This window comes from Nansenia antarctica, assembly GCF_963989245.1.
Source record: "Nansenia antarctica genome assembly, chromosome: 1".
Lineage (NCBI taxonomy): Eukaryota > Metazoa > Chordata > Actinopteri > Argentiniformes > Microstomatidae > Nansenia > Nansenia antarctica.
This window is the reverse complement of record NC_137674.1, coordinates 70,454,649-70,471,995: the sequence shown is the minus strand read 5'-3', so window position 1 is coordinate 70,471,995 and position 17,347 is coordinate 70,454,649. Positions and strand designations below refer to the sequence as shown.

Genomic DNA, 17,347 nt, shown 5'->3' with positions numbered 1-17,347 from the left:
AGACCATTTACTATGTCAAAGTTAGTAGTATTACAATTTGCTTGATAAATTATATAAAAGTGCCCTCCCCCCGAAAATGTTTCACCTTTATGTATACAGGTAGCCAAAGTCAATTAATTCTTTCTTAAAAATAATGATTTACAATAAAGACCTGTCGTGGTGTCGAGCGGCGAAAGTAGGCTATAACACTTGTTAAAACAATGACATTATTTTTAATGACAAAAAGCTGTAATTAAACGATGCTAAAGTTAACAGTAGACTCATATATTATTTATCATTATTCAAAACCATGTTTCTATATGAATTTGCAACTAAGGTTCCCTGCGAAAAAAGCGACATCCTCTGTTGAGTATTATTAGTAAGTGATTATTGATTGATTAATGTATTGTGTTACTTATTAACAATAAATGTGATCCTATCGCACAGCACTGGGTCTTTCATACGCTGCGGCTCCCCCACCACAACAACACAGGTTATGGCGAGGAAAAAACGGCGAGGGGTAATTCAATGTTTTTATCAATTGGAAACAATTGTCATGTGTCATTGTTATTAATTATTGCCATTGGTTATGGTTGCTATTATCTAAAACACATCATAATTACATCTATATTATTATTATTATTATTATTATTGTTGTTGTTATTATTATTTAATGTAATCATCCTAAATGTCTGTATATCCCAGATCATCGAGAAGAGACGGAGGGATCGAATAAACAACAGTTTATCAGACCTACGTCGGCTTGTTCCAACTGCCTTCGAAAAACAAGTGAGTTTAAATGATATAACACAATTTCTCAACGGTAAACTCCCAAAAGTGTAATTCCCATTACATCACAGCCATCAACAATAATCAACTCTATATAAATATTAATACTCTAAATAAACTATTTTAGACATAAAATAATACGAGCTCTGTCCTCATGAATTCCGTGTCTCTTGCAGGGTTCTGCCAAGTTGGAGAAGGCGGAGATACTGCAGATGACGGTGGATCACCTGAAGGTCCTGCAGGCGAGCGGCGGTAAAGGTGCGGCAAAGCGTTAATTGGCCCCGTCTCCCGGTGCTGTGTGTTGAAACCGGGAGCGAGTGAGCGATCCCCCCTTTGACCAGATGAAAGGGAGTGGAAATTAACGCTAATGGCAGGATTGAACTCGTGGGAAAGCGCTGGCGGGACAAAAGAGCCACTTGACCCTGGGATTGTGTTTGCTTTCATAGATCCCTGGGAGGGGAGCAGGCGGCGTTCACAGGCCGGCCTGGGGAGGGGAGGGGGGGGGGTTGTTTGGGGTTTCCAGCAGTGTAAAAACTGGTGCACTAGGGAGACAAAACAAACATACAAACATCCCCAGTCTGTTAGGGCTGAAGCCTGGGGGCCTGGGGGAGGGGAGGGGGGAGGGGGTGGGGCCTAGGTGGGGGGGGGGGGGTTCCATTCCAACCAGTTAGATGGATTCCTACAGTCGATGGAGCAGGGTTGAATAGGTGAATGCAGTGCAGAGGACGCTGTGTGTACCAGGGGAGGCTGGTGGAGGTAGAAATCCGAGGATGGGCTCATTGTAACGCACAGAACGGAATGAGGAAAACACAGATTTGATACCAATCCTCATTCTGTTCCATGACGTGATTAACAGTTATTAATTAATCATTAATTAAGTGTTAAATTATTGGTTGAATCATGTTGTTTGCATGGTACTTTGATGCTCACTCTGCAGTATACATACTCTCCCTGTCCCCTCTGTAGGTTACTTCGATGTCCACTCCCTATAGTGTCCCTAGTACTCACTAGTATACATACTTGTATACTCTACTAGGACAGGAGAGAGAAGGGCCCTTCTGTAGGGAACTTAAATGTCCACTCCCTAGTATACACACTCTCTCTGTTTGTAGGGAACTTCAATGTCCACTCCCTAGTATACACACTTTCTCTCGGTCCCCTCCGTAGGGTACTTTGACACCCACTCCCTAGTATACACACTCTCTCTGTTTGTAGGGAACTTAAATGCCCACTACCTAGTATACACACTCTCTCTGTTTGTAGGGAACTTAACTGCCCATTCCCTAGTATACATACCCTCTCTCTCTCTCTCTGTTCCCTCCGTAGGCTACTTTGACACGCACTCCCTAGTATACATACCCTCTCTCTCTCTCTGTTCCCTCCGTAGGCTACTTTGACACGCACTCCCTAGTATACATACCCTCTCTCTCTCTCTGTTCCCTCCGTAGGCTACTTCGACGCCCACTCCCTAGTAAACATACTCTCTCTCTCTCTCTCTCTCTGTCCCCTCCCTAGGGTACTTCGACGCCCACGCCCTGGCCATGGACTTCATGAGCATCGGGTTCAGGGAGTGTCTGACGGAGGTGGCCCGGTACCTGAGCTCCGTGGAGGGTCTGGACGGCAGCGACCCCCTCCGCATGCGCCTGGTCACCCACCTCAGCACCTGCGCCTCCCAGCGCGAGGCGGTCGCCATGACCACCTCCGCCTCCATGAACCCCCACCACCCCCACCACCCCCACCACCACCCCCAGCTCCACCCCCACCACTGGGCCGCCGCCTTCCACCCACTCCCCGCCGCCGCCTTCCTCCCTCCTCCTCCATCCTCCTCCTCCTCCTCCTCGTCAGAGAGAGACAGCGCCGCTGTCAGGCTGGGGGAGGTACTGTCGCCTCTGCATCGAGCCGCCACCGGCTCCTCCTCCTCTTCCTCTTCCTCCCACCACCGCCACTCTGACTCCTCCTCCTCCTCCTCGTCCCTCAGAACGCCTTCTACGGGCGGCGTGGCGCCTTGCGGGCCCCCCCTCCCCACCTCCCTCCTTTCTCTCTCGGCCACAATGCACGCAGCGGCGGCGGCGGCTGCGGCGGCCCAGACGTTCCCCCTGTCCTTTCCCGGGGGGTTCCCCATCTTCTCCCCCGGCCTGGGCTCCTCCTCCGCGTCCCTGGCCGCTGCCGCCGCCGCCTCCGCCGTCAGCCCCTCCCTCTCCACCACCTCCTCCTCCCCCCAGCAGGGCGGCGCCAGCAAACCCTACAGGCCCTGGGGCACGGAGGTGGGGGCCTTCTGACTGCTGCTGTGAGACACTCCAACCCCCCAGGAGAGGTGGGGTCCATCTGACTGCCTCTCTGAGAGACTCCACCCCCCAGGAGAGGTGGACCTGGGAATATGAAAGGTTCAGTCTAAACAGAATACTTCCTGGTGAGGTCAGAGGACTACTCGCCTGCCTGAGAAACCCAGCTGTTCTTCTTCTGGTGTGGACGCTCTGGAGGCTGGAGGACCTCGGTACTCTGAGGACAGAAGAAGAAGAGTGTTGGAACTGTTGGTGGGATGGTCCGTGTGTCCAAGGAACTCGTTCCAACCACACTGGAGAAGAGGCCAGATGAGGATCTGGATGGTTTTGATCCATAGAGAATTAAACAACATAGTTTTTTGTTTAAAAAGGCACTAAAATTAGACCTCTCTACTCTCCAACCCCCCCCCCCCCATCCCCCCTCCCCTTTCCTCTACCCTCACCCCCACTCCTTCCCTTCCTCCCTACCCTGTTTCTGTTTGTATTCATCATTCGAATGTCTCACAACTCTTGTTTTCCACAGTGTTGGCTAACATGGATGCAGGTTTTGTTCATCATGGGCAACATGAGAAACCATGCAAGCCTTCTGATGTTTTGTTCTGGGCTGGTTCTCAAGTAAACAGAGGGCTCCATTCTGCATGAGCAAAGAAACAAATGACAAATAGTGAGAAAAGTCTGACATATTTACCGTAATCTTCCTAATAGGCACGATGAGACATAATCCTATGGGGGGTTTTGAGCACTTGCTCGATGTGCACTGCATTTTAAAACTGACTAAAACTTGACTAAAACTCTGATTGAATCCTGACTAAAACATAGTTAAACATAGACAATGTACAATCAAAATCAGTATTCTAAATTAGGTATTTGCTCAGTTCAGCACTATTTGCTCAAGCAAATTGGAGCCTATGAGTTGACATCTCTAAGGTGAGAAATCGTCTGAAAAACCCTGCCATCACCTTTACCCAGCAGTGTCCACCTGTCTGTATTGAGTTTAAAAAGCATAATATTTGATAAACCAAATGTTTTCTGAGATAATTAATCAAGGAATGAATCAATGCACAGCCAGTCAGTGTGTCAATCTAATCTTTAAACTAACAAAAGTACGTTTTGTAAATATGTATATGTTATGAGATGAAACTAGAAGCTATATTGAAGAAGAAGAAGAAGAAGAAGAAGAAGAAGAAGAAGAAGAAAAGGAAGGCTGTGATGCACTTGGATTTGCTGTTGAGGGAGGCTGAAATTGAACTACATAAGCAGCCCATGGTCACGCAGTGTTACGGGACCACAGCTCAATCATACTACTGCAGTTTGTCTGGCTTTCTGTTGTGTTTTGTATTCTGTTGAAAGATGTAACAGTTTTCTATGCAAACAATAGTTCTACAGATGTCACTGATTAAACATGTTTTTGGTTGATTTGTCCACTCAGACCATATTCTTCTCTCTTTCGTTCGTTCGTTCTTTCTTTCTCTCTCTCCATCTCCCCCCTTTCTCACTCCCGCCCCCCCCCCCCCTTCCTCTCACCATCCCCCCTCTCACCCCCCACCCCTCTCTCTCTCTCTCTCTCTCTCTCTCTCTCTCTCTCTCTCTCTCTCTCACACCACATCAGTTCAATACCCAGCCAGTGCGTGCCAATGGTAGAAAGCCATATTAAAATACATTGTTTTGAAAGTCACAAATTAAGGACCACAAAGCATATGTTTCATCGACAGTATTCTGACTAAGAAAACTATTTCATCTGTTTTGCTATGCTGTTGTTTTTGTGGAGAGGAAAACAATCCTCACAAAGACACACAGAAAAACAGTTATATAACTGGCACAGACGTTTTCACAGGGCTACAAATCAGCTACCAACGTCGTGCTTGCTCTCTCCAAAACAACTAGCCACAATCTAAAATTATAAATATGGATTTACCAAACACTCTAAATGTAATGAGAGCGTTCCACTGTTCTGCAGTACTTTGGTGCAACCCCAAAGGCCTCTTTACTTTTAATTTCAGCATTTAACATTGATTTTATGATGGTTCTTATGGTAATGATTAATAGTAGGCTATTGTCAAAATAAATCTATTCACATTTCGGTTCCGCTATTTTCTCCCGTTGAAAGACACTGTGTCAACCGCCGGATTGGAAGGAGAAGTACAGAAGCCAAAACAACTCCTACCCAAGACGGGTCACTCCTACCCAAGAAGGGGCTCTATTAGGCTACGGGCCTAATCCACTCCCTTTCTCCCGGGGTCTGTTGGAAACATTTACATGCGTAAATCACTTGTCACACCATTCAACTCCTTTAAGAGGAAAAACGTATCAGCATTTCCAAGTGAATGGGGATTTGGACACCCGACCGACGAGCATGGGAACAGCAGCTCGACCATAAATCCCACCGTTATCTGCTCTGCTCGGTTCTCACGCCGGGCCGAGCGCTTTGAAGCGGCCGTCGTAAATGAGGTGAACGGACGCGCATGACCCGCTGCAGCGGTAGCCGGTTGATAGTGTGTGACCTCACCTAGGTTCTATAATAATCATAATAATCATAATAATAACAACAACAACAACAACAATAATAATAATAATACAGGTTAAATAAAGTAATAATAATAATAATAATATTATAATAATCATATATTATTGTTATTATAATAATAATTATTAATAATAATAATAATAATAGGCCTAACCTTTATTTGTATGGCACTTTTCCTGAAAACGTTGCAGCTCATTATATATATAGTATGACCTCACCTAGGTTCTATAGGACACAGAGTATATGAGAAAAGCCAAATAAATGCTCCATTACGAAAATATGGCTGTTGAATAAATGCATTATGGAGAAATACCATTTGACGTTTTATAGGTAGGCTACACACATTCCTTGTTACAAGCATATGGCTCGGAGAGGACTTTGGAAAGGCAATGTCGCCACTTAGTGGTGAAAGTCCTCCTTGGATGTTCATATTATCTTTTCCAATGGGTTTTCCTTGTGATTGTGAACTGTGGTGAGTAAACCATCGCTGAACATGAAAGGTACAACGAAAGCAATTATTTTTCTTTTTGACATCCAACATATTTCGTTTACAGCCGAGCGACTAATGACAAATGAGGAGCTTACAAGAAATAAGTGACCAATCAAAACGCGTGTAATCTAAGTCCTTCCGCTGTCATCCATCAACTGGGTTGCCAGATGGGGGGGAGTTAACGCCGAATGGGCTAGTTTTGATCACACTCGGCCGTTGGGCTGGATAAATAACATTTAGGCGGTATCAAAATGTCAGTGCCTGAAAGTTACAAAATACTTTAAGTTAAAACACACACCCTAGTAGCTACATACAATGTGCAGTTTTTGTTACAAACATCATTGGCAACAGTATACAGTTTAGGGGCAGTAGATGGGCACCTGCCCAATAGTAATTAGCGGTTTTCTAACAATCTAGGTTTTGGGCTGGGGGGGTATTCCACGTACGTTGGATTAGTATATTAAAAGAAAAGCCTCGTTCAGGCAACTCGTGATTGGGATTCAAGCCTCAAGTGATTCCTGGAATGAGAATCAGCCTTGTGTCATCAGTGTTCACACAAGACCGGTTTGGAAATTCTCTATATGGGCGCGTGCTCGCAGGCAGAAGGAGCCCAGGTCGGTAGAGCTGGAGACAACGATAGTTACGAAGGTATACTCCAGTTCTATGAGTGGAGCGGAGCCCCATAGGGGAGCTCTGCTCCTATTGGTTTACCCCGCTACCTAAAGTAGCAAATGACTGAATTTTTCGATGTCCGCGCCCGCCCTGGGGTGCTATAAAAGGGGCGTCCTCCGTTACCTCATTCTCCCAAACATACAATACAGCCGGGTTTGAACAAGTCGAAGTGGGCCAACAGTCCTATGGGGCTCCGCTCCACTCATAGAACTGGAGTATACCTCCGTAACTATCGTTCTATATCGTGGAGCTCCGCCCCATAGGGGAGCTCTGCTCCTATTGGTTTAGGCGGAGCGAGCAAGGCCAAATGTACCCACACTGAGACTCTATTAGTCAGAACAAAATCTCAGCGGCACCCGGAGCTGACCACTGATGTTGGTTCAAGACAACCTTAAAAGTTGGCCTAACCCACACTGAGTCTGCTCCACTGATCTAGCCCTTACGTGAGCACGTAGGGTTGTTGATCTAACGGAACATGTCCTGGAGGAGGGTCCCCTCCCCAGGCACATCCGTATTTATTCCTGACAGCACTTGAATAGAATCCCCATGACCAGGGTAATCCAAGTGCCTTGCCCACTACAGTACATCAGTCATCAGCAAAACTGAGGACAGAATGAGAAAAGGATGAGGAAGAAATATCTTTCAAGTAATATCGTACAAAAGGTGATGGCGACGACAAAGACGCCGCCTCACATATCTCCTCCACTCCCACTCCCCTGAGAATGGCCACTGATGTGGCCATGCCCCTGGTGGAATGAGCCCGAATGCCAGTCGGCACGGGCTGCCCCTTTGATTCGTATGCGAGGCTAATCGCCTCGCAAATCCAATGGGACAGCCTCTGCTTCGAGAGTGGTGCCCCGGCCTTCTGTCCGCCGTAGCAGATCAGAAGCTGGGGAGAAGATCTCAGTCCTGCTGTGCGCTTCACATATTGTGCCAACGCGCGCACCGGACATAGACAATGTAAACGCCTCTCCCTCTCTCTGTTGTGAGGAGGAGGAAAAAAGGCGCTCAGTTCACAGCTCTGAACTCTAAACCCACGATTAACCTTAGGGATAAAAGCCGGGTTAGGGCGTAATACAGCTTTTGTTTCGTCACCAGATATGATCAAACAATCTGCCCGTGTCGAGAGAGCGCATAAATCACTCACTCGCTTAGCCGTAGTCAAGGCGAGGAGTAGACTCGTCTTGAGAGACAATAAACGCAACGACACAGTGTCAATGGGTTCGAATGGGGGCACGCACAGAGCCTCTAGCACAATCGACAGGTCCCATTTTGGCATTAGTGTCCTATGAGGGCGTCTAAGCCTATACACTCCAGTCAAAAAACGCTTAACCAGCGAATGACTGAACAGTGTCGTTGTCGCAAAACCCTTATGGCAAGCTGAGATGGCAGCCGCGTAAACTTTAATAGTTCCCGCCGCCAATCCCTTGTCAAACAACGACTGTAAGATGCACAAGAACGTTTCGACCCAACAGCAGACTGGGTCAACGTCCTGTCCCTCACACCACTGTGTAAACACTCGCCAGCGTGCCGCATATCCCTTTGCAGTGGATTGCGCGTGCGCACTTTGAATGGTCTGAATGACCGCGTCTGTCAGACCCCTGCGTTCTAACAAGTCCCTCTCAGTAACCAGGCCATGAGGGGGCCCCCCATCATAGGTGGCCCCCTCACCAAGCCTCTGGCTTGAGAGAGTGCATCTTGTCGATGAGGTATGGGCCATGGGCCCTCTACCAACATCTCCATCAGTTCCGGAAACCACGGGGCTCCGGGGCGGTCTGGGGCTACAAGAATTAACTCTAGCCTCTCTGATCTCACTCGTGCCAACAGTGGGAGGATAGATATCAGGGGTGGGAACGTGTATAACAGGACCCTCGGCCATGGGTGGTGTGCGAATGCATCGACTCCCAATGGCGGGTTGTCCTGTTCGCGCAGGGAGAACCAAAGGCGACACTGCGCATTCGTTCGTGACGCAAACAGATCTACTTCTGCTTGCCCGAACCGTGCCCAAATCAGAGACACAATGGAGGGTGCTAACCTCCAGTCGTCGTTCCTCGGGCCTCCCTGTGATAACAGATCTGCTCCTTCGTTGAGCAGACCTGGAATGTGGAGAGCTTTTAGCGAACTCAGGTGTGTGACAGCCCACAGCCATACATCTGTCGCTAGGCGATGAAGTGACGCTGAGCGTACTCCCCCTTGTCGATTGATGTATGCTACTGTTGTCCTGTTGTCGGATCTGACTAACACGTCCAGATCCTTTAACACCGGGGCAAAATGAAGTAGCGTTAACTTGACCGCCTCGAGTTCCAGCAGGTTGATGTGACGCGTCTCCAACGGTCCCCATCTTCCTGCTACCGAACCTGCCTGACACACTCCTCCCCACCCAGTCAGCGACGCGTCTGTGAAGACTGGGTAGTGGGATGCCGGTCTGCCCATGGCGACTCCGTGCTCGATGACGGGTCTCTCCAGTAGCTCAGGTCGGTTTTGACCGATCTCGGTATTACAATCAACTTGCGACGGTGTCTCACTGGATCCAGTCGCAGTCGTGCGAACCACCTCTGCAGTCTGCGCATGTGTAATAGGCCTAAGGGGACCACTACATGGGCTGCAGACATCAGTCCTAGTAAGGACATCATTGATAGAGCGGTGATTGTATTTGTCACTCGACACACCCGGAGAGCTGACGTCAGTGTCGCTCTCCGTGGTGCTGATAAACTGGCCCTCATCTTGGCAGTATCCAACTGAATGCCTAGATAGGAAAACTGTTGAGCCGGCCACGGAGCACTCTTTGTCCAGTTGACAGCTAAACCCAGCTGAGTGAGGTGCTGCACCAGTGAGGTTGCGTCCCGAATGGCTCGATTTGGGCATTGGGCCAAGACCAGTAGGTCGTCGAGATATGCTAATATGCGTATCCCATTTCGCCTCAGTGGTTCGAGTGCTGTCTGTACGCATTTGGAGAAAGTTCGAGGAGCAAGCGCGTACCCGAAGGGCAGGCGCGTGTACTCGTAAATCTTCCCTTGGAAGGCAAAACGTAGAAATTTCCTGTGCCTCTCTGTGATTGGCACATGAAAATACGCATCCTTCAGGTCTATGCTGATTCCGTAGTCGCCCTTCTGTATACAAGACAGGAGGCGCCTCGTCGTCAACATACGAAAGGGGCGTTTCGCCACTCTCTCGTTGAGGACCCTTAAATCTAGTATGGGTCTCATACCTCCCGATTTCTTTGGGACAAGGAAATACGGGGAGTACCACCCCATGTCCCACTGGTCCCTTGGAACCATTGTCACTGCGCCCTTTGTTAGGAGATTCGTAATCTCCTCCTGGAGCGCACACGTTTTTATCGGGCAGGATAAAACAGTCTCTCTCACGCCCCTGAAGGGCGGAGGAGGCTGAATGAACTGTAGTGCATATCCCCTCCTCAATGTCCTGTCTAGCCAGCCCGACAGAACACCTGCCCCTTCTAGCCATTCTGCATAACGCAACGACAGCGGCTGGGCCGTCTGTTGTGGTGCAGTCGACAGAAAAAGTTTGAATTTCTGTATGACCCCAGCCGCCGCTGCACACCGAGGAGGTGGCACAGCCCAAGGTGGGGTCATTTCGAAAGGGATGGGTTGCCGTCTGTAAAGAGTGTTTGTTTTGTGTAACAATGCCCTTTATTGACTTAGGTTTATTATGCCTGATAATCAAAGAACCGGCCGCACGCTCATGAGCTGGGCCAGGTCCTGATAGACATGGAGGGGTTTTTGATGTAAATAACGGTCCCTCTATACGGCTACAGACAGGGGTGTTTAACCCCGTTTGTGTCGTGATAGGGGTAAGTCCGCTAGGCAGAGAGCTGACCACACGCTGGTAAGCTGGGCCAGTCTCCGCTTTGTTTCTAACCGGTAGCGATTCGACCACACTCTGACAAGGCAGGTCGGTCTCCGCTCTGGTAGATAACATGGAAAATTCTCCTTTACTGAAAAAGTAAGGTGGGGATTTTCCCTCTTTTTGAGGTAGCAGCCATGAAGAGGAAACCGGTGGTGGGGTCATTACCGACCCCCCCGCCAGTGAAACCGGTGGTGGGGTCATTACCGACCCCCCCGCCAGTCACGCATTCCTCTTGCGTTTACCCCCACGCCATGCTGTGGGGGGGTCACGCTGCCGTGGGGGGCCGTAGCGGGCCCTCTCAGTGGTCGGCGGCGGGGGCTGGGGATGCCGAGTGGGGTATGGCTCCGTCGGTAGAGGTGGAGCCAGTGCCGCATTACGCCGAACCCTCCGTTTTGTAGCCGTTGACGGCCTAGTCGTCACCACGGCGGAAGAAGAAGAGGTGGAGGGTCGCTGGAGGGGGAGGTGTCTGGCCAGGTGCTTCTTAGCCTCCTCCATCGCGGCCAGGCGCTTCGTCATGGTGTCCATGGCGGGACCGAATAGCCCTTGTCTCTCTATTGGAGCATTCAGTAGGGCCATCCGGTCCGCCCCGGTCATGGTGGTGAGAGACAGCCACATCTGTCGCTGCTGCACCACCGCGTTTGCCATCAGGCGACCCCCACAAACCGTGACGCCCTGGGCCAGGTACATCGTCGCGGCACTGAGCTTGCTCAGAAGCTCCGCCTCCGCTGCAGACAGACCGTTGGGCCGGTCTGTGGTGATTTTCGCAATAGCGGCGTTAAACACGGCGATGTTATTCGCCACCGCCGCTGCCTGCGCACCGAGAGCGTAGCTCTTGTCTACCAGGGTGGCGTTAAACCTGTCACGCTGGTTAGGCAGCATAGGTTTTTTAGGCACCGACCAGGCGCTGGACCCCGGTACCAAGTAGGCCGCCAGCGCTGGTTCGAGCGGCGGGGAGCCGTCGGTCATCCCCTCCGCGAGCCCCTCCACTCTGGTAAAGGGCAGGAACGCCTTCACTGGCGCCCTGCCTGCGAGTGGTTCTCCCCACGTGTCCTCCACGAACTTATCTAAGCCCGGGAGGACAGCGTTAGGAGGTTGGCCCTGTCGCTTCGCCCTCTTCCCGTAAAACAGTTCCTTCTCCCAGAAGGACTCAGTCGTTGGGGGAGGGGAGGCGGGACTGGGAATCCCCAACACGCCTGCCGCAGCTTCCAGGAGGCCCTGGAAGTCGTGGTGGAGTGATGGGGGGGCGAGGGCGGGGAGCTCGTGAGCCTCTACCTGCCGCTCGCCCTCATCAGAGCTCTCTGACCCTGACACCGACACCGACCACTCAGCTGGGTGAGGGCGGCGTGATGCCAGGGCCGGCTGAGTGGGCGGGCCCGTCCCTACTTGGGGAGGTGCCTGCCCAGAACGCCGCTCTGGGGCCTGTCCGGACGCATCATCGGCAGAGCTATCCGAGTCGGATAGCATCCCCGAGATAGCGTCCGCTCGGGGAATGCTCTCCTTGAACCAGGCCATCCTCTTCCGCCTTTCCGTGACGGAAAGGAGAGAGCAGGGGAGGCAGCTGGGGGAGGCGACCAACGCCGCCTCGGCATGTTGGGGGCCGAGGCAGACGTGGCAGAAGTCGTGCTTGTCCTCCGCTGCTAGGAAGTCGCAGCGGCAGGCGTCCCGGAGGAACTGCTTCGGGGGTGGACGATCCATCGCTGAAGGGAAGTGTCTGGCGGGTTCTCCAGTCTCTTGTAGTCGTCCTTCTTGCAGTCTCAGATGTAAACCCGTGCTGAAATTTTTGGGAGGATGAGGTAACGGAGGACGCCCCTTTTATAGCACCCCAGGGCGGGCGCGGACATCGAAAAATTCAGTCATTTGCTACTTTAGGTAGCGGGGTAAACCAATAGGAGCAGAGCTCCCCTATGGGGCGGAGCTCCACGATATAGAACTGCAGTGATGCTGGTCCCGTCTCCCTGTGCGGGCAAACTGACTGGGCCGAGGTATTCACCATTCTGGCCTATTTGCACAACGGTAGGTTTATTATCACCTGTCTCGGTGCCAAGGTCTGTTGCTGCATCGCTCTGTGCGGTTCCAGCATCAGCAGGAGCGGTCGAAATAACGTTAGTGATGACAATGCTGGGAGCTGGAGCAGGGGCAGGAGTAGCTGCAGCGGCCGATTTCCTGTTCCTGCCCCTTCGACTCTTGCGTTCATTCACTCCCCGTAGTGGGAAGAGGGTCGGAACTCGAATGGTATAGGTCTTTCTCCCACCTGGGAAGTGGTCGCTACAGACTCGGTGTCCCGTGGTGGGTTGGAAGGTACTGAAACAGCCGCTCACCCCGGCCCGGGAGATGTTCTTCAACCACATCTCCCTTTGCGTGGTGTCTTTCGGAAATGTGTAAAACCGCAGCTGTCTATCCCAATGCGAGTTGTTGTAGCAGCCAGGAACACAACAAGTGAATCCAGGCATAGTTATTCCAACGCAAAGCTAATATATTCGTTATTCTATTTAAGTTATATCTAATTTACTTTTGTTTCGTTCTTCTCCGCACTGTTATCAAGTCCAGTGGCTTCAAAGCGGAAATACACGTCCCACAATGCTTACGACTTCCTGTTTTGGTTCACAAGCAGCTCCCTTCCAAAATGTTGCATTTTGATAAATATTGAGCGCAATTCATATTAATTACACCATATTTGTGTGTAGATATCAAAGCTGATTATTATTATGACAGCCTCCATCCTTAGGGTCCCGGCGTAGCCTCACAATGCGGAGAGGGAGAAGTGACGTCGGATCTCTAACTCCGCAGGAGGCCCTGAAACGGAGCATGATACAGAAGCTTCGCCAGGTAAGGTCGATGTCTGCTGGTTATGTGGTACACGTCTACCATTTCAACATCTGAGAGGACTAGATGAATGACCAATCGATAAGAATGCACATTGACAGTTGTTTCAGCATGTTTACAATTACCTCAGGGGATCGAGAAGTGCCCAGTTATTTCCATTCATCTTCCCTCTTCACAGAGCACCTCCAGGACTTCTTCTTTTTACTTCTTTAAGAGACGAACTGTATCAGCAGTGGTCAGGAAAATGAAAACACCTGCCCCAGCCACAAGCTCTCTTATGTATGACGATGACGTCAGACCAAGGCACCTACTCAGGGGAATCCTGCAGACAGGTGTGTGTGTGTGTGTGTGTGTGTGTGTGTGTGTGTGTGGTGTGTGTGTGTGTGTGTGTGTGTGTGGTGTGTGTGTGTGTGTGTGTGTGGTGTGTGTGTGTGTGTGTGTGTGGTGTGTGGTGTGTGTGTGTGTGTGTGTGTGTGGTGTGTGTGGTGTGTAAGGTGTGTGTGGTGTGTGTGTTGTGTGTGTGTGTGTGTGATGTATTATTAAGCTATGACCTGTTGCTTACAGCAGACGGTACTGTTCTTATCTCTCTCTCTCTCTCTCTCTCTCTCTCTCTCTCTCTCTCTGATTGGTCAGAACCTGAGACGTCTCTGCTGTTGCAAGACCGGCCTGTCATGAAGGAGCCAGAGCTCCTCTCTGCAGACTCCAGCCTCCAGCCTCCGGAGTAACCGCCCAAGGTACCGTACAAGAACTGATGTCCTCAGGTGTACAGTCCGTCCGTCCCCGTCCGCACACGCTGTATTAAAAGCCTGGTTTGTTGTCTCTGTGGTTCCTAGTACGGGGCTGTCTGAGTTGGACCTGCTTGACATGACCATAGTAAACCTGCCCAGCACTGGGAAGGGGCTGAGCAGGAAGAAACCACGCCGGAGCCTCGATGTGACCACCTTCGAGAGGCATCTTGAAGGCAGTGGAGGTCAGGGTCAGCATGTGGTTTAGTGTGTGCGCGAACCTGTATTAGTCGTTTTGTATGTGTTTGTGGATTCTTTGTGAGCACTTATGTTTGCCAATGCAGGTGATCAAAGTGGCAACTCGGCAGGAGACTTTTCAGATCTGTCGCAGGACTCTTTATGGTAAAGAGCTCCAATCTCACTTCCCTGCACTTAGGGCCTATAGCACCCTAGTGTGTGTGCGTGCGTGCGTGCTCTCCCGACCTCCATGTGATTATATTGACTGATTAATGTAATGAATTTTGTGTCCTGTTTTGTTTTTAATTTAATTGTTAATAAAGAGTTATTATCGCTGCAATACATTTGTTTGATAAGCATTCAAGTTACATTGAGACCATGTTTTAGAACTGTGTAAGTGGAGTGACTGCGCTGGAACAATATTTCGTCAGTCATTAGGCAGTACTATTGGGCCTTTATGTGAAGATAAGAACACAAGAGACCGAGGACCCCAAAGGGAACTGCTTTCACGGTATCCAGTCCAGAAGCCCAGGGTCTAAAACGCAGATTAGAGCACCTGTTTGTAGGCATTCACACCAGGCAAAGTCCCTCTCCCTGGACTCGGCTCTTTAGCTCACCTGGGGTCGGTTGCACCACTTCTTACTAAGTACAAACTAACCCTAGTTATAGCATAAGTATTTACTAAATCAAGATTTAGTCACTACTAAACTTGAATGGGTTGCACCAAGCACACTAGTTATGACGTAGAGCTTAGTAACTACTAAATATTTATACATACCCTAGGGTGGTGTAAGTTATAACTTATGGTGCTTTTCCACTACAGGGCTATCACGCTGTGATTTTATAAAAATAACCCGTTTATATATCTGATCTGACGTTTTTTTCCCCACTTCTGTGGGAAACTTCGCTAGCAACACGAGTAGAGCTTACCGTCGTTACCTCAGCGGAGATAAAGTAAGGTATCTTAGCAACGTAATGTTGCTAGCGAAGTTTCCCACAGAAGTGGGGAAAAAAAGGTCAGATCAGATATATAAACGGGTTATTTTGATAAACCGGATACATTTTGTGAATATATATGGTTACTTTCTCGCCTGAAAACATATTAAAACTTCATAAAATGACATTAACACTTGTAGAGCCAAATTACAGCTATTAGCCAATGGCGGCCAAAATTGAGGATTTAAAAACGGAGGGTTTTGCTTTGCTCGCTGATTGGCTAATGTCTTCTTAGTAACAACTAAGTTATAACTTACACCACCCTAGGGTATGTATAAATATTTAGTAGTTACTAAGCTCTACGTCATAACTAGTGTGCTTGGTGCAACCCATTCAAGTTTAGTAGTGACTAAATATTGATTTAGTAAATACTTACGCTATAACTAGGGTTAGTTTGTACTTAGTAAGAAGTACCCCTGAAGTCTAGGTTTCAGTGCCTGAAAAGCCTCAAGGTCACCCCCACCAGGGCCTGTGACATCACAGTAGCCTGTGCATTCTTGCACAACATTGCCATCATACGCCGTGAGAGACTTCCCCCCATGTTGCCGGAGGAGCAATGGGAAGATGTCGCACTAGGCTTTGAACCCATGGATGGAAGAACTGTGCGGAACCATTATAAAGACAGCTATTTCAGTTAATCTCTATTTTATTATTGGTCACCTTTGTTTGAGTACACCCTTTTATTTAAAAGCTTAGCGTTTAAAACAAAAAAGCATGTCAAAGTTGTTTTTGAATTTTGAATTTATTTATTAATTCAGTTGTTCCACACTGTGAAGACAAACAAAAAGAAACATTACCTTTCGGTCCAAACCATGACCTTCTGCTGTTTAAATGTATACTTACTTGCTTCTCCAGTAACTGGACTTCCAGTAACTCTATTTCCAGTTGTAACTTCTTCCTGCACATTGCCTGTATTTCTATCTCTCCTGACACTTACTTCAGTCCTTGGTGTACTTGGTTGGTCCTGCAAAAAAGGTGTTTGGTTTTACATAATTTAAAGAATGCAGACACATCCAAAACTTTTCACATTAAATGGTTTTACCTCTGCCTCTTCAGTAAAAGCAGAAATGGTGTCCTCTTCCAGCGCCCTAGACGTGCTGGGGCCATCTCCCTGCAAATAGAAAACACTGAAGTTAAAGCAAAAGAAAGAATTGCATAAGATGCATGGTATTTTTGCTAAGCAAGGACTACTCACACATAGGTCAGGGTCAGGGACTACTTCGGGATGATCAATCAGTTCAATTATGTGTCTCTTCACTGAAAGATAAAGGCTCATTAGTTTTTGCCATTGAGAGACTGATCTGTTGAGGAAGAGTAGTAGATAATACCTTGCACATACTGCGCCACGTTGCCTTGGGGAGGGACGTCTGATGAGGTCCCCCCCTCTATTCCCTCTATAAGCGGTCGGCCACGGTTTTGGCCGAGGACTCGCTCCTCTGCAGGGGTGAGGTCCTGCGGTGGAGGTCCCCCACCAGTAGCAGCAGCCTCTGACACTTTTTGTCGCTAAAAAGGTACATATTTCCAGATCAACAACTATTTGACCAAAGACATTTCACATTTCATCATAGGCTACTTACCACTCTGGAAAATGTTTTTATACTTCACTTTCACTTGGTACCAGCTGCGTACCTCTCCACTGAGACGGCCCCTGTTGAGATGTAACAGAATAATGAATATAAACCAAGGGTTACTACATTTGACATTTACATGACAAGTTTGCCATTAGCAGAAGCCTTCATCCAAAGTGACAAATACATCAGTAATCATGAGAAGTGATTACCAAGTAATCTATGCCAAAACAGGCTATGGTCATTGGCAGTTACATTGCTAGAAGAACATCATTACTAGGTGAGAAAGGCTTCAAACACCTCACCCATTTAGACTAATTGAGAGTAAATGCATTGTAGTTATGTCAGTTCTGGTAAGTGTGTCTACACCATCATTTTAAACATACATCTGATAT

General features: G+C 48.9%; 2 protein-coding genes across 2 annotated transcripts in view; one reads left to right on the top strand and one right to left on the bottom strand.

Annotated features, from left to right (window-relative positions):
- hey2 (hes-related family bHLH transcription factor with YRPW motif 2) overlaps window positions 1-3,047 on the top strand; it is a gene marked incomplete at both ends in the record, with an annotated part of 3,382 nt that extends 335 nt beyond the window's left edge. Inside the window, 4 exons of the mRNA XM_080537026.1 lie at window positions 427-499; window positions 685-768; window positions 945-1,026; window positions 2,284-3,047. Coding sequence (XP_080393152.1) covers window positions 427-499; window positions 685-768; window positions 945-1,026; window positions 2,284-3,047 — 1,003 coding nt within the window. The remainder of the gene's footprint in view (window positions 1-426; window positions 500-684; window positions 769-944; window positions 1,027-2,283) is intronic.
- Window positions 3,048-6,571: 3,524 nt separating this feature from the next.
- Window positions 6,572-13,053, bottom strand: LOC308152655 (THAP domain-containing protein 11-like; the record flags this gene model as incomplete). The annotated part of the gene is made up of 3 exons (XM_080525693.1): window positions 6,572-6,582; window positions 11,422-11,818; window positions 12,535-13,053. 3 exons carry the CDS (start codon window positions 13,051-13,053, stop codon window positions 6,572-6,574), a joined length of 927 nt encoding a protein of 308 aa, XP_080381819.1.
- Window positions 13,054-17,347: the final 4,294 nt, after the last annotated feature.